The sequence below is a fragment of the Aptenodytes patagonicus genome, chromosome Z, assembly GCF_965638725.1.
Source record: "Aptenodytes patagonicus chromosome Z, bAptPat1.pri.cur, whole genome shotgun sequence".
Lineage (NCBI taxonomy): Eukaryota > Metazoa > Chordata > Aves > Sphenisciformes > Spheniscidae > Aptenodytes > Aptenodytes patagonicus.
The window spans coordinates 38,705,400-38,732,057 of NC_134982.1; the positions used below are offsets into that span (position 1 = coordinate 38,705,400).

The window sequence follows — 26,658 nt, forward strand, 5'->3', positions numbered from 1 at the left end:
GATTCTGTAGTCAAATTACTCACTAAGCAATGGCAGAAAAATATAGGTGCTTTTAGTTAGGGGTACCTGCATTAACTTATAGCCTGCAAAGAGCTTGAATGGTCTAATAGCTAACACCAAGCAATTTTCTGTGTAGCTGCTGTGTTAGGAGCTTTGAGTTCTTTAACTCACTTAAACTTCTTTGTGCTAAAACATGGCTGTTACGGTGCTATAACTGAAATCCAATTACCGACAATACTGTGTCTTTAAGCAGCAGAAATCAAAGTTTGTTTTGGAGTTTCCCTAGAATTTTCATGAAATCTCTATATAGGAATTTTTTTATTTGCAAAAATTTCTTTAAAGGTTTTAAGTCCTCATACTTGTTGAGGGAAGGGGTTTAGCTTGAAAGCAGAGTGTTTGATATCTCTCTCTTTATATTCCCCAGGAAGTACTGACATAACCATGATAGAAGACAAAGGTCCACGAGTGGCTGACTATTTTGTAGTGGCAGGGCTCACTGATACAGATACTGCAACTCTCCTGGACCAAGAAATAAGCCGACATGAAACAAAGTCAACTGGTCCAAAGGCTCCAATTACTGACATTGCTGTGATAATTAAATCAGCTGGTGAAACTGTCCCAGAGGGATACACCTGTGTTGAAGCCACCCCTACAGCCCTTCAAGCCAACTTAAACTATGGAAGTCTAAAGAGTCCTGAACTTTTTCTTTGCTACAAGAGAGGCCGGGACAAACCACCTCTTACTGACATCGGGTGAGATTTCTATTACAATTCAGTTCCTCCTTCAATAATGATCAAGTCTTACTCTTAATAGATGATGATGAAAACAAATGTGAGAAAACTTTTAAAAACATATTGTCTTTGAACCTATATTGCGTATTGTGTGTATCTGTCTAGAATTTTCTTCCTGAACTAAGTAGAAAAAAGTGTCAGTCTTCTAGTGAACTTGTCTTTTTAAAATGAATCATAATGTTTTAACTTAAAAAGATATGAAATATATATAGAGAGAGGGAGATGGAGCAAATTAGATATGAGAAATGAAGTTCGCTGCATTTTTATGAAAGGTGAGAGAATAGTACAAAATTAATTTATAGAAATGGTATAGTGCAAATCCAAAAATATAACATGTTTAATCTGAAAGTGATGACTTCAGAAGACAAAAATTATCACTTTGTGGAATTCACTTTAATGCTTAAGGTAAAAGATATCACGTAAAAATGGTAGGACACTGAAACAAAGATCTTAAAAGTATCCACCTAGAATCTTGTAGCCTGCCTTACTGTCAGATCAGAGTATTTGTGAGGTCGCTTACAAGTTCTGACATGATTGGCTGCAAACACTGGATTATGTAGTCTCTTGGTAACTCTAATCATGTTTGTATTTCAAAAAACACGCTCTTTGGTGTCTGAGGCATAAGTTCCTAAAGAGTTACTAGTACTGTGTTTGGAAACTTTAGCTACAGTCAATGCTTTAAGTTCAATGCTTAATAAAGGCAGGGGGCAACCTGGCAGGGAAGCTCTGAGCTAATTTTGTTGCTTATAGGATACTGAGTTTAATGTAAGTATTCAGAACCAAGATCACAAAATCCCCCAAGATCTTGAGGTGGTGAATATTATAGTTTTGTGCTACTAGCATATTGAGGTAATGCTCAACCTGTAATAACTCATGCAGCACTACAGTATTGTCTAAATTGCTCTATATAGCACTTCTACTTCTCTGGTTTGGATAAGGACATTGTAGAATTACTGGGGATGTCATGAGAAAGAGAAAATGGAGCATGGGTGGGGGGAACTGTTACAATGATGGCAAATAAGGAATGTGTGTGTTTTCCCTTATTTAGTTATTAAATAAATAGTAAAGAGTAAAGTAAAAAACCATGCATCTATATGTAAGCTATAATAAGTATAATAAGTTTAGTTAATTTCATTTATAAGTTTAAGCATGTCAGGCACAATGGCCTACATATCCTGCTTTTGACCTACAGTTTGAGTGCCAACCAAGAAGTAGAGTCCAGTCAGGAAGAAACTGATAGTGAAATCTTAGTAATGAAATTAGTTACATGGCAAGATCTTTGCTCTAAGAATTATAGTTCAAGTTGTATAATTAACCCGATACATTCTGATTTCAGTTCATCTTGATCATCTAAGCTATGTTCTAATAAGCTTCTGTGAAACTGTGATTTTTTAAAATAGTCTTTTCCCATGTGTGTGACTGACACTGCAAGATGAGATAACTGTTACAAAGGGATTTGACTGTAGAATTGCAGTCTAAAGCTATTCTTTGAATGATATGTCAAACTTCAGTAAGTTTTAGCAGAAGGAAGAATTTCTAGAGGGAGTGATTCCTCAAAGGGATTCCTAAACCATCAGTCTTCAGCGTGTGCCTTTATGGAAGCGACTCTGCTAGCACATGTTTATTTTCATGTCTCTCACAACTTCAGGACCTTGAATGCTTGGGTAGATTTCATAGGGAATACCTGATAAGCAAAATAGGCAAATAGTTGGCTGACTAAGGGCTTCCTTAACAGAGATGTTTTTTAAAACTATTGGTAGAAAACTGTGGTATTTGGCAAGTAGTATTTATTCTGTATTTTGTTTTATACAGATCTAGTTAGGGTGTCACACCTAACAAATCATGGCAGGCTTTTCTTTCTGAGCAATGATGCATATGAATGTTTTCCCCCTGCTGTTCCTGCTGTTTTGCAGCTACGTGCAAAAGATGGTTAGAGCAAGCTTTCTTTTTTTTTCTTTTTTTTTCTTTTTTTTTTTTTTTGTGAATTTCAGTGTGTTCAAATGAAAGTGGAGTTTGGGCAAGAGATGAATGTACAGTCTGAAGGCTAATTTATGCGGTTCTCTACTCATTTAATTAAAGAACCAAGTGTGAAAGAATATTTTATCTTTGAGCCTTAAATATCCATTAAGTCAGGTGACGTGCTGGGTGGCCTTAGTAGGTAGAGGAAGAGTATATCCCTTGAAAGGGTCAAATCCATAGTCTTGTGTCAAGATTGTTAATATAAAGTTTAGTTATCTTGTACTCTGAGCATTCAGATGATTCTTGATAAATATTTGTGTGTGTATTTCTTTCAGGTCTATTTTTAGGGAAACTAATTAAACAAATACTGTTTGGAGGAAGGGGGGAGATGGGGTATGCTCTACTGATTCTCTGCCATTGTCCTTGTGTTCTGTATTTCTGTGCCCTCCATCCTCTTTCCTTCCTATTCTTCCACTGGTTCTTAAGTTGAAGTGTCTATAAGCTGCTAGAGTGACTTCCTGCTGCAGGTGCTCACTTCCATATAGTTAGGCCATGTGCTGTGCCTCTGGATGTTGCATTTACTGTGGCTGTTATTGGTTGGAAAAATAAAGATTTGATCCTAGGACAAGATATCTCTAAGGTCCTTTTCCTACGTATAGCTGTAAAATTTAGTATCTTAAGCTTATATGTCTATAAATAATTCAGCTAATAGTCATTCTGTTGCTTTCCTAACCAATATTTTTGCTGATGTTCCAGAAATAGACAAGAACTGAGATTTGAGATTTGTTTTGGTTTAGGTGAGACTTTGAAACAAGATCTCACCTCTCTTTGTTTTAGACTTGAGTTAGGTCTATGGGAGAGCTCCAGCACTTGCTTCTTAAATGGAAGAAAATTTGACAGAAAAATGCTTTTTAAGTGTAAGTGGTTTTGCAATTTGTAACACTTACTGTAGAAAGGACCAAGGAAAGAACATCAGACTTCTTGTCTGAAGCAGAGGTTCTTGTATTACTGAGTAATGCAGAAGTTAGGTAACTTGTATTGTGTAAATAAAGAAATACTGATTTTGGGGCAGGGGGGAGTAACTAGTATGGGAAGCTTTAGTTTGGTTAGTGGTTCTGCGCCAAGGACCCATCTCATTCTGCATACCTGGTTTCTGAAAGTACACATATCTCTATGATATGTATAATTTTACATATCTGCAGAAGTATTGATTGAACAAATGTTTTTCTTTATTAGAGATGTATTTCAAAAATGAAAGTGAACTCAAATTTCAAAAAGCATAATAGAAACTGGAAGATGTTCTTAACAGCCAGCATCTTCCATTGTTCCTTAAATCCCACCAGTGTGACAATGCAGTTGGGTGTTTGGAACAGCTTAGGATAATAATGATGAAACTAGTCACTTGTATGTTTAGACAAATAATAATAGTGGTAGCAGTAGAAATAAAAGGTAAGTCAATCTTTTCCCTCTGCTTGACCCAGCGGTTCTCCTCTGACCCTCCTACTGCTTAGTATCTTTATTTTAGTTCCTTTATTATTCAATACTTGCATTCTGTCTTCTCTTAAATGACATATGAAGAGTTGTTATAAAGAGTTACTTTGCATAAGGACTGTGAGAGGCAGAAATGTGGCTGGACCTAGAGAAGTCAAGCTGGAGCACAGCCCCACACGATGTAATTTGCAACCGTCCGCGTATTTTGAAACGGTTTTCCAGAAGCAGAGTTTTCTGTGGTTTAAGGTTTTTAACTCAGCAGCAGCAAGGAGGTAGTATTTATATTTTCTAAACTCTGTTATGTATTGAAGTATACCTTTAAATCAGTAAAACTGGTCATGAGAGAACTTCCATCTGGAATGTGAAACAGCCTTACAAAGAGATAACAAGATTTTTTTGGTCTTTCTTACAAAGAAAGGACCTAACATCTAGAGGAAACTGTAGGTTACATTTTGCTTGAAATGAAACTTTATTGAATTTGATAGAATAATGTAGTAAATAAGGTCTACTTAGGCTCGAGGCCAAAGTATAAGCTCATAGAAGCAGGAAACAAGTCTTACTCTGATCAGTACTAATTAATCAAAGGCAGACACTGGGAAGTTGAAACAAGTAGGAGTAAACTTACTCTCTCAGGGAGGATTTTGTAAACACAAGGTGTCATGTTAAATATTTCATGCATCACTTGGGAATGTTTTTGTCTGAATCATTAAAATAAATGTTTAATTTGAGTGATCCATGGGTGGTGGTTTTCTTCTGTTTGCTTGTTTTCTTAAATTCAGTACTATGCATGAGGTCAGAAAAAGGTGTGGTTTTAATAAAACTTCTTCTGGTATATATGTAGGTGTGAGGGTTGCTTTCATTTTCTTTTTGCTTTTGATGGGAGGTGACCCCACTGTTACAGTCTTGAACACTGGTCAGCCCCTTAACTCTTAGAAGTATTTGCACAACTGAGAAATTCTTCAGTCTTTAAGTATCTTTCTGAGAATACTTGTAAACTTATTAAATTGAACTGCTGGAATTATCTGATTAATATGGTTTTCCTTCTCAAAAGCTGTCAGCTGACAAATGTTTCTGGAATAACTTTGAATTCTTGCATTTTATTTAAAATACATGAAATTGAAATAAAACGGAACTGAAACTTCCATTGGAGACTGCTCTGTTAATATTCTCTTCTGATTAATGTAAGGCAGTGATGTGAAGAGTTCATGTAAACTCTTTATGCACAATGAAGGTGGCCTGAGAGCTGCTGCCATTGTAGTTGTTGGTTTTGTGTTTGTTTTTTGGTTTTGTTTTTTTTTTTTTTAACTTTATGATGCAGGTAACCCAATAAAAAGAGCAGAATACATGTTCTTCCAGAATATTATTTAGTTTAGAAGTAATTTGAACAGCATGTACTTTCTCTATCCGTATCTTGAACCAGTAGTTAGTATATTAAAACTAATGTTGCAGCTTGGAAATACTGGTATTAGGCTGGTTTTGAACCTGAGATTACACATTATTTTTAAATGTAGCAAAAGTGTGATGATCAGACTCTTTACAACTGAAACCATTATTGAAGGCAAGGATATTGTCCTCCATGAACTAGCTGAATAAATTTGTATGGCAGCCTGGTAGCTACATCAATTTATTCCCAACTATTGTGATTTCTTGCTTTATTAAAGTATTCTAGGACTGTAGTTCACATATATCCTCAATACTATGACAAGATATGCATTTGTTCTGTGGAATCAGAATAAACAGTAATATTTGCATATTCCAGATATATTGCCTGGTTATTTTTTATTTTAAAGTAAAGTTGTGATGGACTACGTGTGGGAAGCTGCAGGTCACAAAATACAAAGTTTTAATGTGTTACCTTTATCCTAAATCTTGCCATGTATTGTAGAGATGAAAACTCATTTGAAGGTGGCAAGTACTTTGTACATACTGCAGAGAATCAAGCAAATGGAACCATTGCTTATTTGGATGTGGAATGGGAGATGAAGCTTGCCCTATCATAGCATCTGTGCATTAAAAATATGCAGTGATGTATGGTTTAACTTCCACATTTCTTCTCATGGTCACGTCCTAATAGCTTTATATTTGGGAAAGATCAGAGTGTAAAGTTTTAGCTCATTTAGCTGCTATGAAGGATCTTTCTTTTTTTGCTAAGAATATGGTGATCTAAACTACTGATCTGGCTAAAAAATCCAGGTACCATCTGAATGTTGCTGTATGGCCATGTAAGATACGTTCTGCTTTCTTGGAGTACAGTCAACTGTAGTTATTATTTCTTCCTTTTCTGTGGAATGGAGTATTATTTTGTCTTTTTTTTTTTTTTTTCCCCCTTGCCTTAAGGAATGTTATTCAAACTATGAATGTAAATTATTACTGGATTTGGGGTTTTTTTTCTGTAAAAATTCATCTAGGAAGCAGAATTCTGTCTTCTGTTGTTCTTTTCCAACAACATTCCTTAAAAAAAAAAAAAAAAGCTTGAAATTACTTTCCAGACACTTTAGTGATGGAAATAATTTCTAAGAAATTAGCAAGTATCATATGTGCAAGCAATTTAAAGCTTCCTTTGAATTTAATTTTCATTGATAGTGCATCATTCTTACTAATTCTATAACTAAATGCTTTTCAGTATGGCTTGATTTTATTTTTCCATAACTATGATTTGTTCCCACAGAGATCTCTTATAATATGTAAATATTCCTGAACAGTTTCTTTGCCTCAAATCATGCATAATAAAAGACAATGTATAAAATGTACATTAGAACATTGCAATGATGACATAAGGTGCTAACGGATGGACAATTTCTGTGAATTTGTCTAAGTAATTTCATATATATTTGAATGCACATAATATTTTGTTTCCTTCCTGTCTGCAGAGTTCTATATGAAGGGAAGGAACGCATTATTTCAGGCTGCGAGGTGATTCAAGCTACTCCTTATGGTCGTTGTGCTAATGTTAACAACAGTTCAGCTTCTTCTCAACGGATCTTTATCACATATCGAAGGGCTTCTCCAATACGACCTCAAAATTCATTGGCAGTGACCGATATCTGTGTTATTGTTACTAGCAAAGGAGAAACCCCTCCTCATACATTCTGCAAAGTTGATAAGAATTTAAATTGTGGTATGGTGAGTATATAAAGGCTTGAGTCTCCTTTTTTCTTTTTCTTTTTTTTTTTTTTTTTTTTTTTTTAAAACCCAAGAAACAAACCCAAAGGAGTAGCTCTTTGAACTCTTCTTAGCACTGTTGTAATTGTGTTCTATGACTACATCATAATTCTTTCATTCTATATACCATGTGTGAGACTTCTTAGGTTATGTTGCTCTGATTTCCTTTGGTGTTAGGAATTTCTTCTTCATACTGATTACTCCCTACTTCAGTTTGCACATTCACGTCTAGGTGCTACTTAGGAATAGTGCAATGGATTTATTTTTTTTTAACACACATGCCTCCTTTGGTGATGCTGACACTTGGAATGAATCATAAACTCTTTTTTCTTAGTTATTAATAATACCTATGTTACTAAGACATGTAAGAATTATAATTACTGTTTACAGTTTCTTCATGTACTTTTTTCCAATCAGTTCACTTTTATTTAGTCTGTTTTGCATTTAGTTTACTCAGGCTGAAATAAGTGATCTTTTTTGAATGGTAGAGTGTATTTAGACAAACTGCAAAAACACTCTGTAAATAACCAGTTTATGGAAGTACGATAAAAGCTTCAGGTGATGATATTTAGAATTTCACTTCCACTGATGAGGTTCCCATAAAAGTCTCCTTTTAAATAACCAAGAAAATGTGAAGCTGCAAATTATTTGCTTCACTTTTCCCTGTTCTTCTGTTGGAATAAGTCAGAGTAGTGTGGTGGTGTGGTTATTTTATGTAAATCCTGTAGTCTCTAAAAAATGTGAGAAGGGTGAATTCTCAATTTCATGATTTACGTGCACTCAGCAGACAACCAGTCATTTTATTCTGTTACACTTTTTATTTAAATGTCTGCTTTGTTTGTAAGTGGGAGTATATTCAAGTACTTATACTTGATTTCTGTGCTGCCTGTTGTAATCTTTGTTGGTTCTAAGATGAACCTTATGTCTTTCAGTGGGGTTCCAGTGTATACCTTTGTTACAAGAAGTCTGTGCCAGCTTCCAACTCTTTAGCATATAAAGCCGGTAAGTAATTTTAGAAGCAGACTGTCTGAACTTACTAACAGAAGGATTTGAAGGCCATGTTGAAATCAAATAATAATTTTAAAAGCTTAAGTGCTGTCTGTCAGAATTCTGTTCCTAGAGCATGTCAGTTGAAATCCACTCCTATAATGCCTTCTTTGCTCTCCTCACTTTTTCCCAGGAAAAAAAAAAAAAGCGCCTTAATAGAAATAGCATCGTTCTGTATTAATTTAGTTCTTATCATAACAGGTTTGGTAGCTTAGGAGCTTTAGCAGAAAGTTTAGCAAGCATTTCAGATGTAACAAAAGACTTCATATTTCTTGTGTAAGTGATGATGGAGAAGGAGTAATTAAAAATTCCATTTAACCTTGCTCATACTTCTTTTTATGTCTCACAGCTAATGCAATATTTTTCATTTAATTTGAAAGTTAAATGTGTTTCTTCCCTTCAGTCCACAACTATTCACTTGTTTCTTATTTGAGGAGAGTGAAAAATATTCTGAAAATAAATGACAAAAAGTCTTTTCTTTTAAGTCTGACTTGTGTAAGTTTTTTAATCCATTGCTACAGATTATCTTTTTTTTTCTGAAGAAGTCCAAAAAAACTTTCAAAAGAGTTTCTACTGAGCACTAAGTGCACCAAATTCCTTTGAAAGGAGTAAACTACCAAGTAGAAGTGGAAAGCATAGATAATGAAATCAGTGTACCATAAAATAAGCTAGATGAACAGCAATTGTAAACCAGTGCTTGTGTGCCTATTTTCTACCAGCAAGAGTTAGATATATTTCTGAAAACTGAATAAACGATTTGTTTAAATTGAACATATTGACTGATTAGCAGAAAATGTGGACAGTCAGCTAGTTCATCCTATTTTCGATGGAGGTATTGCTGCTGTTTTTACAGTAGATAAATTATCACTTTCTTCATAGGAATTTCTTTGTAATAAAATCCATTCCAGTGGCACAGTTAAATAGCACAGGTAATTCCCAACTGGTTTAAAGTAAAAATCTTCACTAATTAGTTTTTACCATGTACTGTTTTTTTGAGCAGTTACCAAAAGAGAGTGCTTCAGTATTCATACATAATTTTTAAATGATTGTTACTTGGATGACTTAGTCTTACTGTCAAATGAGAGACTGTCTTCTTCTGCAGATGTAATCTTCAATTATAAAGTCCAGATAACCAACAGACTTTGCTGTATATTGTGGAAAATATATTGCTTACATTATTTAGGGCTTGCAAAGCAAATGTGCTTACTTCTCCTTCTCCCATTCTGAAGGCTTGATTTTCAGATATCCTCAAGAGAACTATGAGTCATTCCCACTGTCAGAATCTGTACCTCTCTTCTGCCTTCCTATGGGAGCTACTATTGAATGCTGGGACCCTCAAACCAAATACCCGCTACCAGTGTTCTCAACATTTGTACTGACCTGCTCTTCTGCAGAAAAGGTATGGCTCCACACTGTGACTAGTTTTTGCTTTTAGTTCAAATGGCTGCTATGGAGATAAATAGGCATTGTTTCTTCTGTATTTGAGAAATGCTACAAAATAAATTGTTAAATACTTGCCTTATAAAATTGTATTTCTTAAGCCTTCATATAAGACAGAAGTCAACCAAAACAGAAAATAGCTGGAAGAGTATGTGCTGTTTAGTCCCATGTAAGCTGAACCATACACTTTAACAAAAGCAAAACTCACAGCGCATGGATTTCCTTGTTCTTTCAAGTAAGAAGTTTCTGGGAATGGAAACGTAGCCTATATGTTAGAGATGTTTACTTACCACATCTGTTAGCAATGTTTACGTTGTTATGGTTTTCCTATGGTTATGTTAAAAGCCGCTTCTGTGTGAATTTGTGTAATTGGGCTCTGTAGGTATCTATGTGCATTAACAGGAAAATAGTTACCAGAAAACAGCAGGGCAGGGGGAGAAAAAGGATGTGCTGAGAGGTAGCATGTGAAAAGCTCTGAAGAACTCATGAGCTCCTGAGACCAGTGATCCTGTTGAATTCACATGAAGTGATAGATTCAGAACACTATCCGTCTGCCGAATCTGTATAAGGCCACCAGCACACACAGGCACCAAAAATGTGTTGCACACGTGTGAGAAGGCAGTGTCTGCTATACACAGACAAAGAATACAGGATTATCAGTACACCTGATGAAGCAAGGGAGCCCTAGTTTGGGGTTGGTCTCCCAGCTGTTGCTTCAGCTTGCCAACTGTGTCTCTGTGTGTGTGAACTGCATGAGAGAATAAGTGATTGTAATGTGTCATTAGCTCTCTGTGACTAATAAACAGCAGTTTGGCTCTATTAGGGATAACAGCTGAACTTCCACACTGCCTCAGTCCCCTATCAGGGAAATTTATATACTTTTCCATTTCCAAACAACAAAAAAAGTCTTTCCTCAACATATTAATACTTCTTTTGCAAGGAGGAATGCAGTAGCTGCCAGTATTTTTCTCAGAGAGAATGTATACTGCGGTATCCATCTTTCCCTGTTCTCCTTTTGCTAAGCTTGCCAGAATAATTCAGTTAATCATGAAACTGACAAATAGGGAAGGAATATTAGAGAAGGTTGGTAGCTGTTTAGCTTGATAAAATTAGTGAAGTCAAAGCTAAAATAATTTTATTGTTTAGTGTGGTAATGATAGGAGAATTTACTGAACACAAGCATTTCATAAGGTTTGGGGTTTTTATTTTTGACCCTAACAGTTAATGGATAGGGTTTTGTCCCTATGCATGCAGCATGCAGTTTGATTCCTTTCCTTTCAATTTACTGAGTATGAATACTTTGTTGAGGAAAGTGCAATGAAAAAGAGGAACAGAGGCACAAAGAGTCCAAAGCACTTCATTTATAAGGATACTTTGTGTATGTTACATAAATGAAAAGTCATTTCACAAGCTACCAGCAAAAGCACTATAGCATGTGTGCAAACACCAAAGACTTAAGGATGCTTTGAAAGTTCTAACCCCATCTCCTGTTAAATACTGGGTCTGCTCAGCTGTTTTTCTTCATCTTTTAGGTTTATGGTGCAGCTATTCAGTTTTATGAGCCTTATCCCCGGGAGCTGCTAACAGAAAAACAACAATTGCAGCTGGGTCTCCTGACAGCTGTAGAGAGGAAAGTGGTTACTTCCAAGTCCATCAATTCCAACAAATGCATCTGCCTTCTCTCACACTGGCCTTTCTTTGAAGCATTTCGAAAATTTCTTATGTTCATCTACAAACTCTCTGTTTCTGGACCTCATCCTCTTCCCATTGAAAAGTATGTAAAAGATTTTTCAAGTTAGTTCAGCTCAGGAAGTCATGTGATTTATACATGTCACACTTACTTAGTTGGTATATTTGCTCCATCCTCTTGCCTGCATTGTGTAGCTTATGTTGTACTGATAGAAATTGTTGCTGCTTCTGTTTAATAGTAGTGGCTCTTGCAGTGCTGGGAAAATGAACTGGATTTTACTGTGGCTTTTCTGTTAGAATATGCCATGCCTATTTACCTTTCTCTTAACTAAGTCAAACACAAAAAATGGCTGAGCTATAAGATACATGCTAATGTTTGCAGTCCTGCATTTTAGGTTAATAAATATAAGCTCAGGGACTCTGTGCATTAGCAATGAACATCTGTGTCTGTTTCCAAGCACTGCAACCAACGCAGATTTTGTGTGTGTGTGTGAGTGAGTGAGTGAGAGAACTCTGTAGAGGATGCTTTTCATGGTCCTAAAAGTTTGCTGAAATACGATGTTACCTTCAAAACTGTATTAGACATCTGGCCATGAAGTATATAGTTTCTCTTAGCTAAGCCTCATTAGAAACTCTGTAGAATGGGGTTAGGCTGCCTGGAATTTTAAATGGCTTGCCTGGATGCCAGTGTGTTCTTACCTTTTGCATACACATCTGAAGTTGTCAGTATTAAGTTTCACACATGAAATGTGAGTGAATGGAGCTTCTTTGTTTCAGTTTGCATAAATAGGCTCTTAAACCTACCAAAACAGTAAATAAATCTTAACAGCCTTTCTAAAATATGGTACCGTAGTAATTCCAAAATGTGATTACCATTGTTTTCAGTCCCTGATTAGTCCCCTGGTGCTGGTTTTCTAACATCTTGTTGTCTTTTCAGGCACATATCCCATTTTATGCACAATATACCTTTCCCTTCACCACAAAGGCCAAGAATTCTTGTGCAGGTAAGCAAAACATTTGCTTCCATTTCTAGTTACAATAATGGCAAACCCTCTTTCTTGCTTTTGAAAGCCTGGTTTCTTCCTTTAGGCTTTTTATTCAGCTTTGAATACCCATCTGCAGGAAGGGAGAGGGGAGGAGATGGATGGGTTGGCCTTCTCTTTCATTGATACAAACCTGGGGTAACTTAGCAAAGGAAACTATTTCAGACTTCAGGTGGTGCAGATGGCAGCAGCATCCTACTTGCACTTTTGAAATTTCTGCCATGTATTACCATTTCGTTCTGTAGGCACCATTTGCATTTCCTCAGGGGGTGGGTGGTGGTGGTGGTGTTTGTTTTCTTTCTCTCACTTGTCCACCCACTACTGTGGGTCAGAGGTTAGTCCTCCGGGGCACTGTCTCTCATGCTTCTCTGTTTAATCACCTAGCAGCAGTCACATGTTCAACACTGAGTCACAGAGAATTTCCTGTAACTTCTGAGAATCGTTTCAGTGACTAATACAAGCTCTGTTGACCTAGTGAACACAAGTCCCAAAGATTGTCTCTGATTTGTGTCTCTTGCATGACATTTGTGACTCTGTCTGCCAGGCAGTTTATGAGACTATGGATATACATTTATATTGGAATATTATACTGTATTACCTTTGGAGTTGTCCATATCAATCACATTCTACTTTATGTGTTTCAGCTTTCTGCCCATGATGCATTAATATTGTCTCAGCCAGTTTCTACACCATTGCCATTAAGGTATCATTATTAATGCTTTAAATGTATACTACTTGAAAAATTCAGAGGCAAATAGGAATGAGTCATAGAAGGAAGCCAAACATTACTGCAATATTATTAGATCTTATAAACAGAAAGCTCAATACGCATTTATAGTATTATACAGTATTGTATTTTTGACATAGACCTGTCCCTTGTGGAAGAATAATATCACTAATTATCCTGAAATAAAGATGAATTGCCAGATTATTGTAGGAACTCTGGAGAAAGAAGAAGTAGGCTGTGAGGAAGAAAATATATGTATTTAAATATCTTGTATTTTCAGAACCTGTGTAGTAAGCAGAATTTTTTTTTAATAGCATAGATAGACTTTGTTATCTTGTTTTTTTCCCTTTTTGGATCCAAGAGAGACATTTACGTCAAGCAGTTATGTGAAATCAGTCCATGCACAAGTGTGCAAACATTTTGGAAATTCAAAATTAAACCTAAAAATTGGTATTTGTGCTTGAAGGTAGATGCAATCTCTGTGGATACAGCCTGCATCTTTTGGGCTACAGCTCCCTATGATTGTGACATGGGGTTTTGTTTGGATGGTTTTGTTGATTTTTGGTTTGTTTTTAAGTTAAAAACCAAAATATTCTCCCTTTTTTACCCCCCCCCCCCCAAATTATCATATAATATTCTGTATGCAGAAGAATCCCACGTTTAATCATATCTGTTACATAGCCTCTTAAGTGAAAAATTGCAGCCAGCCACCAAACTGCAAAGTAACATATAAGCACTTTTCTAAGGACAGATTTTACACCCCTGTGCTCTTCAAGATGTCATTACAATTCCTAAGTGTGTACAGTCCAAATAAATGAAATAGAGTCTAAACTGTAGAAACTAAAGGCATGTTGCTATCAGAATGATGGATTGATTTTACTTGACTGGTGTTAGAATTTGATACTGTGATTCTAAGATCAAATGGATGCTCTAGTTCATGATTTTTGCCTGAGGTAACCCATCATATGAAACTACTGGTGTTATTTGTGCTTGCATTAGTTGTTAACCAGTTAGAACTGTTTTACTGTTACAAAGACAAGATGCCTGTGCGTATATGAGAGAGAGTGCCATAAACAACACAAACTCAGCAGTAGCATGGTAGAATTTGAAATTAGGTTTCTTTGTGGCAGTACAAGTCTCATAGTGAGGTGATAACTATTAGATAGATAGGTATATATTTGATGTGTGGTAATATTAGCACCATTCAACTAGTTGGTTCCAAACAGTTGTCAGAAGTTTGATAGTAGTGACTTTTTTGTTTTGGTTTGTTTTTTTAAAGCCTGTAACATTCTTATTCTCTTCCCCTTTCCTACCCACCCCTTAGTGGAGCAAACTTTAGCACTCTGCTCATGAATCTTGGACCGGAAAACTGTGCCACTCTGTTACTCTTTGTATTATTAGAAGGCAAGATCCTCCTCCATTCTCTTAGACCAGCTGTGTTGACAGGAGTTGCTGAAGCTGTAGTAGCTGTAAGTACAAAGTGTTCTGTACAGCAGTGAGAGAAATCAGTTCAAACTCCACAGTTGTTACAAGGCTTTTTTAAGTTTAAATGACCATTTTCCCAGCAATAGCATTTAGTTAACGTGCCCTAGCATGTCTTATTACTATAACTATTAGAACGATCAACGTTTTTGCATAGGTAACTAAGAGATGTGCTATAAATAAGTGGTCAAACTTGAAGACTCTTTTCTGACAGTGTTACAAGGCTTTTAGCAATTTCATTTCAACTTGCTGCATGTAACTTCTTGGGTTTTATTGTACAGTATGTGTTGTCTTGTTTTAATGCATTGACTTCATTTAATTTTTCCTTCAGATGATATTTCCATTTCAGTGGCAATGTCCATATATCCCCCTCTGTCCTTTGTCTCTGGCCACCGTACTCAGTGCACCTGTTCCATTTATTGTTGGAGTTGATTCACGATACTTTGATCTGTACGATCCACCACAGGATATTGTGTGCATTGACTTAGACACAAACATGGTGTACATGTAAGTTCTATGGAGTTTTTATATTTATCTGTAGATGGAGAGATTGCTGAAGTGCTCAGGAGATAAAATGATTAAACACTTTTATCCAGTATGGTTTGTTTCTTACTGTCCTCTGTTCTTTTTCTCATTTCTAATGCTTCATAGCAAATTAAAACTTACTAAGTCAAGGGTCAACACTTGGCGCTGCCTATAAAAATGTGATGCAGATGTTGCTATAAATGTAGTAACAATGGTAATGTGTTCTGTGTTTTTTTTTTTCCCACTTCTAGTACTGCTTATTAGGGAAATGGGACAAAAGCTAGAAAAGAGGAGGAAGAGTTGTGGGTTGGTTGTTTTGGTTTTTTTTCTTTTTTTCCCCTGCCTCACCATTTCTTACATTTTCACTTTGACCTACCACTTTTGAATTTGGTTTGCCTGTGTTCAGTGATTATTGGTATAAACATGAGCGCTTCAGGACCCTTCATGACAGCTTGTGATGCTGTCTTGCACTTGGGGCACTTTATGTTAGTGTTAATAAAGAACTTTTCCAAAGTTACAAGGGCCAAATTTTTCGTGAGATTAATCAAGCAAAATTTGGTGTCCTGACTACATTCAATCTAAAATATTTTCACTTAATTATTATGTTTTTAATGCTTTTCTTAAATTGAAGGTGTTGCATGAACAGTTTCTTCACACCTTCTTGAGGAGCGGCTAATTCAGAGTAACTCTCCTGTTTTTCTGTAATATATCTAAATGAGAGTACAAATAACTGAATTGAAAATTCAGCTGTTTCAGGTGTTTAATTTAGTAACTTTATGAATTACTAACTTTATGAATTACCTTTCCATTTTAAATTAATTAGATCATAAATAGAGGTATCTAAACTAGATCAAGATGAAGGTGAACATCACTAAATAAAGTGCATGTCTTTTCTCTGTGAAAATACAGTTTTACTTCATCTCATGTCACTTCTCAAATCTTTTGTTTTTACTATCTTGTTAGAATTAGTCTTTTGATCTATCGGTCAGTTGAATGCTTTCTTGATTTTCATCGTGTCAAAGGGACCCTTCCTCTACTGAAGCAAATGTTTCTTTTACATTACTGAAATGCTTTGTTTTATTAGTAGCATCAAAGGAAATAGTAAATAATGGAGCACATTGCGTTTATTTTTTTGTTTTTTTTCTCCTTCCCCTAGGTCCTCATTAAAAACACTGCAAAAAGCATTTTCGTCACTGTATATCAAAGTATTATGCCACCAAAAGAATAATTATAATAGGTGTTGTGAAAGAAGAATGTATTGAAGAAACTCAAGGAAGATAACTTGTTTATATGAAGATATTTGCAGTGAAAAATACCTGAATGTTTTTGTTCATAAGTAGAGTGGAAGTTGAAGACTGGGTTGCAGAAAAATGAAGGAGATAGAAACAGGGGATTTAGCAGGGAGATAAGGTTGTCAAGATCCTGTTGGGATGACTGCTAGAAAGACCAAGTACCAACCTTACTTGGATTGGTTACTGAACTGAAAATCTACCAGTGGCTGACCTCTTATGAGGCACTCAACTGGGAAGATTTTTGCACCTTTTCTTTTACTGTCTTATAAGTCCATTTCTCTTTCAATAGTCAACCGGTCTTTTTCTTTTTTGCTGCCCATTTTGCATGTATCTCATCTGTACCGTTTATTTGACTTCCAGAGGAATTTGACATCTGTAACATTTGACTTAGGTAAATGTGAGATGTTGGTACCTGCATTAGAAAACTTTTTTAACCTGGAAATGAGGATATTTTTCAATTTTGGAGATGTGTAGGTAAAACCAAATCTCCATAAAGCACTTGTCTTGAAGAAGATACAGAATTCTAAAATAGTACGTTATTAGTGAGTAAAGATTAATGTTCCATTTTATTTTATCCATGTCTGTTTCTGCCCCTCTTTGTTTCTGTGGCAATGCTGCTTTTTGTTTGGGTTTTTTTTAGGTGTAAAAGCATTTAACAGCACTGTTGCTAACTTTGAAAGACTGCATAATAGAAGAATAACATTTGAAAAATTCAGTATTTTCTAGTACATCACTCTGTCTGTCTAGTGTCTTTTTAGAGCAAGTTTGCTGCTATCTTCCTTATGATAGACTGAGGCTTTATTTACTGCCAAAAAATACTGAAGGCCTTTTATTCATTCAGCATCTTCCTTAATGCCTTTTTTTGGATGTTTTCAACTATCTTCATGAAAGTAACACTGAAAGCTGGTAAAGGAAAGTAGCCTTTTTAGGGCAAAGATTTGAGAGTTTGTTTTATTTTTATAGCAGGATTTTTTCCTTACATTTTTGGAACAGTACCACTTACATTGTTTATAGGCATGCCATTATGGTGGGGAAAAAATGGGCAAAGGCATCTGTAAGCGTGCATTTTTTCTTTAGCTCCTGAAACTTTGGCTTCCTTCCTAAGATAGTTCTGTGTTGATGCCAATTGAGCAAATAATAATTGAACAAACATTTCACTGATGCAAAGTGCAAAACAAGCAGTGACAGCATCAGCTCGGATAGTAATAACTGACTAGGTCTTGTGGCCACAAGGTTTGTTGTACTCCCTGTTACAGCAATTCTCCCCCACCTTCTGCCTTCCAGAAAGAGGCATAGGAGTTCTCAGGATTTACTCCCTACTCTCTCTGTCTTTATATCCAACTGCTTAAACAAGGTCTGGCATTGTACCCGTTGTCCTTCTAACAAAGATGAGCATCCCTTTAGGCCAATTTACCCCATTGCTTAATCAGCCACATAATTTTCAAACTGTGAACTGAGTTCCCAATCTTCCTAGTCCCTGCCAGCCTGTGGTTGAAGCTGGAGCTGAGTTGCCATAGACATGTTACGGTGTACCATATGATCGTAAAGCTACCAGACTGGTCTTACAGCATTTTGCAATAACAAGTCCATGTTGTATTCCAAATTGCCTTTATTTGTATCAGTAGCAGTATGGCAGGTTTATGGTAGTATAGACTTTGCATAGTAATCATGTACAGATTAGCGTGCTTAAATTATATTAGCAAGACTGATAAAAATTCTGAAAGGGAAATCAGCTAAGTGAAACTTCAACTAGAAAGTCTAAATCAAATCTTAACGCGGATCCTCCTTACAGACTGGAGAAAACTCTACTCATAACACAATTTATGCTGTTCTGTATCTGAGGAAATTAAATTCTGAGTTGTGTCACTCCCTTTTTTTTATTTTTGACAAATAGGGACAGTGACAAGATTTCTTCGCAAATTTTTTTTTTTTTTTTTAGTTACTACGTTCTGAAAATGAAGCAACTTAGGGCTGTGGAAGCTATTCTTTTTTATATAGTCTGTATTTTACATATCCTTTTTTCCCTCCCCTGTGTTTTAGATCAGATGATAAGAAGAGCACCACCTGGAAGCAGTTTCCTAAGAAGCCATGTAAAAATCTGCTCAGCACCTTAAAGAAACTGCACCCACAGCTGGCAGCAGGTGAAATATATAAAATAAAATGGGAAGGGGTAAGAACAGAAACTGCCTAAAGCAGGGAAAGTATATATTAAAAAAAAACCTACTAAATTTTCTGATACACACCTACAAGTCTTAAATTATAATTAGTATAGAAATGTAAGGACTTCCTTCTATCTTAGGTGGTGTGAATTATTTTTTTAGACTTGTATTTGCTTTGCTCTGACTTCTTAGAATTCGAGCTTTCTTTTTAGCCTTCACTCATGATTAAATTATATTTAAACAAAGATTCAGCTAAAACACATTTGGATCTTGATCTAAAACAATATTCACAGTTCTGATCAAAAATAATAGAGGAAATAGGGATATGAGTAAAATAATGTTGAATATCTCGGCTATTGTGCACATACTGCTGAATATCTCGGATAATGGCTTTTCTACAAGAATAATCGAGTAGCTAAATTTTGACAAAGTGTTTTGTCAAAAGAAAAAGAAAAACTGACCACCTTCAGCCTAATGACTTGGACAGGTAAGAGCAAAACTGTAGCTGACCTAACAGTTTTCGGGTATTGCTTCTTTCTGACTGTAGACAGGCTCTTTAAGGTAAGCTGATTCAGAGTATGCTAGGTTGCATCATTATGAAGGAGGAGACAATGACAGCCTCATAGATATACAAGATATACAAAAGTTGTAAATTACAGAAACAGAAAAGTGCATTAATTAAGAGGTAGGTGTTCTTGCCTCAATTTTCTATAATTTTTTTTTTTTTGCAGATAGCCTTTACTTCATCTGTTAGAAAACCTCAACTTTTCTTTTGGTTTTATCAGCAGGGTATGTCATGCAATCTGCCTATATAGAACTACTTCGTAATTTTAACTTGAGCAGAACCAGTGGTCTTTTTTAGATAGACAGTTTTTCTCTTTTGGCAATGTTATAATAAATGTTATAATATTTATTTGTATTTATATAAATTTTATATTACGATAATTGATATTTTTGTTATAATAAAAAGCATGGAACTATAATTTTCAGCAGTACCTGTTACTGGTTTTTATAAGAGTGTACATGTAAACTCGGAGTGTCATCTACTTTTTTCTATCCTTTGGTGCACTAAAATGTTAGAATTTTGATTAGAAAAATAGTTTTAGGTCCTTTTTTTCTAGATGTGCAATCTTCAGAACAGGGAAAACATGGTCCTTTGTGTTGATGTATTACTGAAAGATTACATTCAGTTGGGTATGTGGTAACATTAACTCAACTGAGATCCTCCTCGTTGTTTCATGTCCCAGAGAGCTGGATGAGTTAGAAAAACACATAATCAGCTCTTGAGGTAACCTGCCTTTTTATATGGGCCAGATCAACTGGAAAATAATCACAGGATTTCTAGTGTTTGTCACTTCTGAATATGGGCAAGTAGAAGAAAGAAAAATCCGTCTTCAGCGTCTTGCAAAAGTTACCTGTTTGAATGCACTGAATTTTAATATAGGATTGTGTGTGTTGCTCATTGCTAGTTCACAGGAAAACTCAAGAAGGCTCTGCAGTGGAGATGACTCCTATTGAGGCAGATTTCTCCTGGCAGAAGAAGATGATAGAACTCGAGATGGAGATCCAGGAAGCTTTTCTCCGTTTCATGGCATCTATTTTAAAGGGTTACAGAACATTCCTCAAGCCAATCACACAGGCACCTTCAAATAAAGCAACTGCTGCTGATTCCTTGTTTGATCATCAAGGTGAGGGTGAGGCAAACAGCTGCTGACAGCCTTGGCAGTGTTACAATTTTAGGGTTGAGGAGCTGCTTAACTTTAAAAGGTCGAAGTTTCCTTTGGTTGTACAATTCTTGGCAATATTTAAAATTGTAGTTGTATAAAGTTAAACTATTCGAAGTTGATTAGAACATGGATATATGCACATAGAACTGCAATTTTGCAATAGCTCTGGTATTAGAAAAGCTGTCTTTCAGTGGCATGATGCCTTCTCTGCGTGGCATATTTCATAAGGGCAGCTCTTAGGAATGAAAGAATATTTCTCAATTAGTACTGAGCAAAAATGCCAGAAGCCCGGTAATGAAGAGCAAAGTAATGTTCTTGATATAAATGGGAAGATAATAGAGAATGGAGCAGAGATCAGAAACAAAAAATAGTCAGCAAAGGTCATCTTATTTTCCTCCTCTTATCACCTTAACTTTTCAGATCTGTTCATGAGTTGAATGCTAGATAAAATGTCACAGGTGTTTTGTTTTGTATGTGGTGGTTTTTTGGAGGAGAGGGGGGTTGTTGATTGTTTTGGTGTTTTTTTAATTACTGGAAGAGAGATTTGAGAAGAGATTTTTAGTCGAAGGATTGGAAAGTCTTCAAATATTTTCAGGCCCATCACCTCTTAGGATAACATAATTTTTATTTTAGTATTGTTTTAACTGTTAGATACTTCTACTTTTGTACGAGGTCATCATCTCCTTTTTCTTGCACAAAAAGTCAACAAACACAGTGAGCAGATTACATGGGGGTGATTGCTTGCCAAGTATTGTTAACTACCATGAAAAATAATTATTAAAAAAAAAGTTATTTTAATCTTCCGAATGCAAGTAGTGATAAGTAGTTGGTTTTTTTGATAAAGCCAATAGTTTATGTGTTAGCACTTTAAATGTTTTATATTGACACTTTATATGTTAATTTCTTATGGAACTCATAACTGGTATTTAGTTGTGTGTTCCTTTTTATAACCAGGATTTTTAAAAAGCAGAGACCGTGCCTATACAAAGTTCTACACGCATCTCACCAAAACACAGATATTCAGCCGCTTTATTGAAGAGTGCAGTTTTGTGAGTGACAAGGATACTGGCCTGGCATTTTTTGATGACTGCATAGAAAAGGTGAAAAACATGTAGCAATACTATTAAATTATGTGCTTCTGTTCATTTTGTGTTATTGTCTTGGGTTTTAGTTGTAAAGGTAGATACCGTCTGCAGCAAGTGTTTTGAGGGATTGGAATTCTTGTTGGTTATTGCTGAGTCATTTTCTTCCTTCATCTTCTTGCATGGTCATAATTTTCTGTGTTGATGAAGGAAACTTTCATTAAAGCCGTGTAGGATGTCAAGCTGTAAGATAATGTGAGAAATACCAGTAGCTGACACTTTAGCACAATGTCATCCATGTCTTCCCTTTAAATCTTAATCACCCTCCCTCTAATGTGGAATTATCTACCAGTGGTCATCTGTGTTGCTCTTTTTCACACAATTTAAACTTAAAACACAAAAACATGCTTAGTGCTCCACTTGTGGTCAAAACTGATTTATGTAGATAAGATCCCTTTTTGTTGCCTGTATTTTGTATGAGAAAGATTGCTGTTACCCATTCTTGTTTTCTGAAACAAAGTCTCTTCAGCATGGTTCTAGTCTAGATGGGTTATTGACTTTATAGCTTCATCTGTAAAATGCCAAGTTCACAATATAAAAATTAGGAGCTAGAGAATTGTAAGTATTTTTTAAGGTGTGTGTATATACATATGATTCTTTCTGGACAGAACCTTCATTTTCATACCAAGTTCTTACAGAATGCGTCTTTTGATTCAATATTGATTCCGATCCAATTAACTCTTATAAACAGACCACAAAATAAGTGTTTAAAAGTTTCTTTGCCTTTATTTTTCTTTCTGCTGAGTATGGGGTATGCATCTAGAGTATGCATCTAGAGTACACTTTGTTTAATATTGTTAATAATTTGATATTATTGCAGGTTGTTACTGTATTGCATACTTAAATTATCATATTGAAAATATCTGGGAAAGAGCAGTTTCTTTCAATTAAACGAAATGAAAGCATTTTCCTTTGATAGACTTAAGGATTTTATATTTAGTAGATAATGTCAACAGATTGAAAGCATGCTGATTACTGCATTTTCTTATTTTCAGCAAAGGAAGTATTTGAAAAAGGGATTAATTGCTTCTACAGTAATGTGAAAATTTAGTGTTTCTTATTTAATAATTCAGTAAATGACACAGCTTTAATAGAATTATTTAGGATTTTTTTTTGAGTTGAAAAGAAACTCTTTTTTTTTTTTTTCCTCTTTTCCCAGCTCTTTCCGGATAAAGGAACAGAAAAAGGAGAGAAGGTACTTTGTCCTTCAAAATGTTTAGGGATATCTGATCATGAAATAAAAATTGAAAGACGAGGCTGTGACTTGATATTTGAGTAATTACAACAAATATAATTTAATTTATATATTTTATATATAATCAAATACAGTATATATTAAATATATTTTTAAATATACTAATATAATTAATGTTAAAAAGGACATTTTATCCCAAAGCCAAACTCTGTATTTAAAGTACAAACTCTGTTTTCAGGTTGATGTAGATTCCGTTGAAGATGCACGGTTGATTGAGCTTGATGAGTCACAAAAAAGTGAACACACAGTGTTCATAATGCCACCAGAACCTCCTGCTGATGACGGACAGGACCGAGTGCCAAAATACAGGTACAAGTCAAACAGCCACATGTAGTGAAACTAGAATGCTTATGACGTTAAGCAGGGCAGATGTTCCGTCTTGGAGCAAGACTTGCCTTAATATAATGTTCAGAAGAATCTTTAAAAAGGTATGAACTGCCTGGATTCTGGTAAGTTTCTGAAGCTCTAGAAGTCAATGTTTTGTGTGTGTGTATGTTTGAGGGCATGTGGATTTTGCTTTTAATTTTTCAGTAACTTCTTGCCAACTTTATAGTTATACTTTTCCACATGTATCCAGTGTCTTTCTTCCCATTTGAGCCATTTATGTGTATTTTGTAGCATCTGCAGTGCACTTTGTTTCACAGTGGGAATGACAGGGGGTGGGTAATGGATCTGTCCAGTACTATTGATCTGCAGCTGATGAACCAAAAGAACAAAACACCCACTCCACTTTTCAGACTTCTTTCATTCAGTGTTTTTCAGCCCTGTGCAGGAAGCGTGGAGTTTCAGACACTCTGGGTATGATTTTTTTTTCTTCCTGGTCACGAAGGTTCTGTTTCCAACTGTTGTCCTTGTTAATCATCATCTGTGCTTCCCTGACCTTCATGATATGGATGGCAGTCTGGTTCTTGTTTCCATTGTCTATGGAGATTTAATGTCCAAGGCATCTTCTTGTGATATCTTTGTGAATAAGACTAAAAGGATCGTGCAATCTTCTTTCCTTCCACTCTCCCACACCCCGCCCTGCTCCCCGGTTCTTTCTGCTCCTGTTTGTCAGTTGTTTGCACACAAGTTGTCTTTGTATGGCTTTCCTGCTATCAGCAGGTATGTGAAAAGCTTTTCTTTTCTTTTCTGTTTTTTTTTTTTTAATTATCTATATAGCTATAAAAACTTCCCACGACTAGATTTCAAGCTCTTTGACAGGCCACAGGAGCTCAAGCTCTCCTTCAGCAGACACCCAGCTGGAAGCAGCATTTCAAATAGCCCAGCACTCATGGCAAAGAGGACAAAACAGGTCAGATGAGTCTTACTGTAATCACTGTGTGAACACTGAAAGATATGAAGTTTTTAGGTAAAATTGGCACTACCTATTTATACTATAAGTTAATGTTGTTAGAGGTTAGGTCTTTGTAACTATTGAGAATCAACACTTGCAAAAGAAAGAGGCAGAAGGCAGCAAACAAACAAATTGGCATCTGAGATTACAGTTTATTGTCAAACCCGTTTTTAAGCTTTAGACTGTAATGTAAAACAAAAGAAAATTACAATTAATGCTTGAATGTGGAAGAAAAAAAAAAGATTAATTCTGATGCTAGTTTTTGCTTGCAGAGAGCCTTAGTAAGAGAGTGGTAAGAAGGGAGCTTCAGTTGAAAGTTTGTCCATTATTATTAAATGTTTACTTTTAAGAAGCCAATATCTGAGTTAGTAATGGCTTCTAGATTCAGGATGTTACATCTTTTGTCTGCTTTTTTGTTTCATTTCACCCTTACAGGAGATAAAAACAGCCCATAAATTAGCCAAGAAGTATTACGTAAGCCCCCCACAGTGGGCTAAGTGTCTCTTCAGTCATAGTTACAGCCTATGGTTTATTTGTCTGCCAGCCTACATCAGAGTTGCACATCCCAAGGTCAAAGCACTGCAGCAGGCATACGATGTTCTAATTAAAATGAGGAAAACTGATGTGGAACCACTAGATGAGGCAAGTGTGAATAAAAAATGTTACCATAAACGTGGAATAGAAGACAAGGTGCAGATATAGTGTGTTTCACTGCCACCACCAGGTTAAGCATACTTACAGTTTGACCTGTTTTAAAGCCACCTTGAAATGATCTCAAAGAAGTCTGCTTAACTAGGGCAACTGGAAATTCATTTCGTTTTTCATCACCAGCGTAGTGTCAGCTGGGTCACGTACTCCAACTTACTGTTGCTAGTCTTCTCCCAGACTTCTTCAAGAATGAAGTTCTTGAATATCTCTATTATTTAAATGCACTTTGAATTAATGCTTTGCAGCCTTACTGAACTGAAGGGGTAATGGGTTTGTGTACAGCATACCATTCTTTCGGTAGTATCCACAGGCACACAGCAGCAAGTTATTCTGCTTTTTGTGTGGGTGTTTCCTTCCCTCCTTTATTTCGCAAACAGAAGAGCCGAGTGGAAAAAAAAATGAGCATTCTCAACAATATGACTGCTGATGTTATTTCAGCTTGTGTGATTTCCTGTTTAATTTTTGCTCCCTCTTCTGGCTGTTGAGTGTTGTGTACTGAGTAGCTGCTCTCACATGGCTTTCCCTTTTACATGTGTAAAAGTTGGAAATCAGGGAAGAGCTTAAGCTGTTTCAAAATCCTTTTCATTAGTCCATTTATGCATTTCTGTATCTTGTCAGGTCTGCTACAGAGTTGTAATGCAGCTCTGTGGACTGTGGGGTCAGCCTGTTCAGGCCGTGAGAGTCCTCTTTGAAATGAAAAATGCTGGAATACAGCCAAATGCCATCACTTATGGTTATTACAATAAGGTAAGAGAAGTCTTGACAAGGGATACTGGACCAATGTCTCTCTTGTTGTTGTCACTCCCCTCCTCCTGTAGCATGTTTTGAAGATTGTTTCTTACAGCTCTTCACTCGGATTTGCTGATTCTGTTGGGCAAGCAATCATTTTGGACATGCTTACGGTTCACTGGATCTACATTGTATGGTTTTACACTGTTCAGTTTACATTCCTTTGCTGTTTGGCTAACCAAAAATTCTGTTGAAATATTCATATATAGTGATTCCATTTCCAAGTTTTGGAACCTGTCCAGTGCTTCCATGTCAAAACCATCTGTTCCTAGGTGTATCCTTTAAGATAGCAGGATCTAAGATGGATGAAGACTGGAATTAGGCTAGTTGAAGTAGCCTCCCCCTCTTTTCCTTGCTTCCAAGTTCCTGTAATATGCTGGTGAAACTTCTTAGTAAACTATGTAAAGTAATAGGAAAAGAGGTGCTACTATGGTCTTTTGCTACCGAAGTATATAAATAAGAACCAAACCCACCTTGTTTACTTAAAGAAATCTTGATCCATTGTTCATTGTTACTCAGCTATTGTATCCAGAGCTGTGGGATAAAAGGGAACAGCTCATAAAAACTCAAATATTTGCCCTTCTTCACATGGTTGACAGGAAATGCCTTTTTTGAGTATGGAAAGAAAAGCTTCTCACTGTACTGTGTTTCTTAGTGTAACTTTCTTACTGTTTTTGTTATTGCAATGTCTCTTTTTGTAGGCGGTTTTAGAGTCTCCTTGGCCTAGCAGTAACCGCAGTGGCATATTTCTGTGGACAAAGGTACGAAATGTAGTTCGTGGCACAGCACAATTTAGGCAGTGCTTAAAGAAATCAACGCAGAGCCCACGAGTACCTGTGATACCAGGTAATAAGTTCATTGAAATGGATTTATTTCTGCTGAACAAGAGCATGA

General features: G+C 36.0%; 1 protein-coding gene across 1 annotated transcript in view; it reads left to right on the top strand.

Annotated features, from left to right (window-relative positions):
• The window catches only part of DENND4C (DENN domain containing 4C), a 78,008-nt gene that overhangs the window by 24,093 nt on the left and 27,257 nt on the right, over positions 1-26,658 (top strand). Inside the window, exons 2-19 of the mRNA XM_076361956.1 lie at positions 425-752; positions 7,112-7,364; positions 8,336-8,405; positions 9,680-9,849; positions 11,423-11,664; positions 12,517-12,583; positions 13,267-13,325; positions 14,674-14,818; positions 15,163-15,338; positions 18,689-18,789; positions 20,277-20,495; positions 21,489-21,634; positions 22,836-22,871; positions 23,110-23,240; positions 24,093-24,225; positions 24,703-24,909; positions 25,594-25,722; positions 26,466-26,610. Of these exons, the coding sequence (XP_076218071.1) occupies positions 442-752; positions 7,112-7,364; positions 8,336-8,405; positions 9,680-9,849; positions 11,423-11,664; positions 12,517-12,583; positions 13,267-13,325; positions 14,674-14,818; positions 15,163-15,338; positions 18,689-18,789; positions 20,277-20,495; positions 21,489-21,634; positions 22,836-22,871; positions 23,110-23,240; positions 24,093-24,225; positions 24,703-24,909; positions 25,594-25,722; positions 26,466-26,610 (2,740 nt within the window). The 5' untranslated portion in view covers positions 425-441. The remainder of the gene's footprint in view (positions 1-424; positions 753-7,111; positions 7,365-8,335; positions 8,406-9,679; positions 9,850-11,422; positions 11,665-12,516; positions 12,584-13,266; positions 13,326-14,673; positions 14,819-15,162; positions 15,339-18,688; positions 18,790-20,276; positions 20,496-21,488; positions 21,635-22,835; positions 22,872-23,109; positions 23,241-24,092; positions 24,226-24,702; positions 24,910-25,593; positions 25,723-26,465; positions 26,611-26,658) is intronic.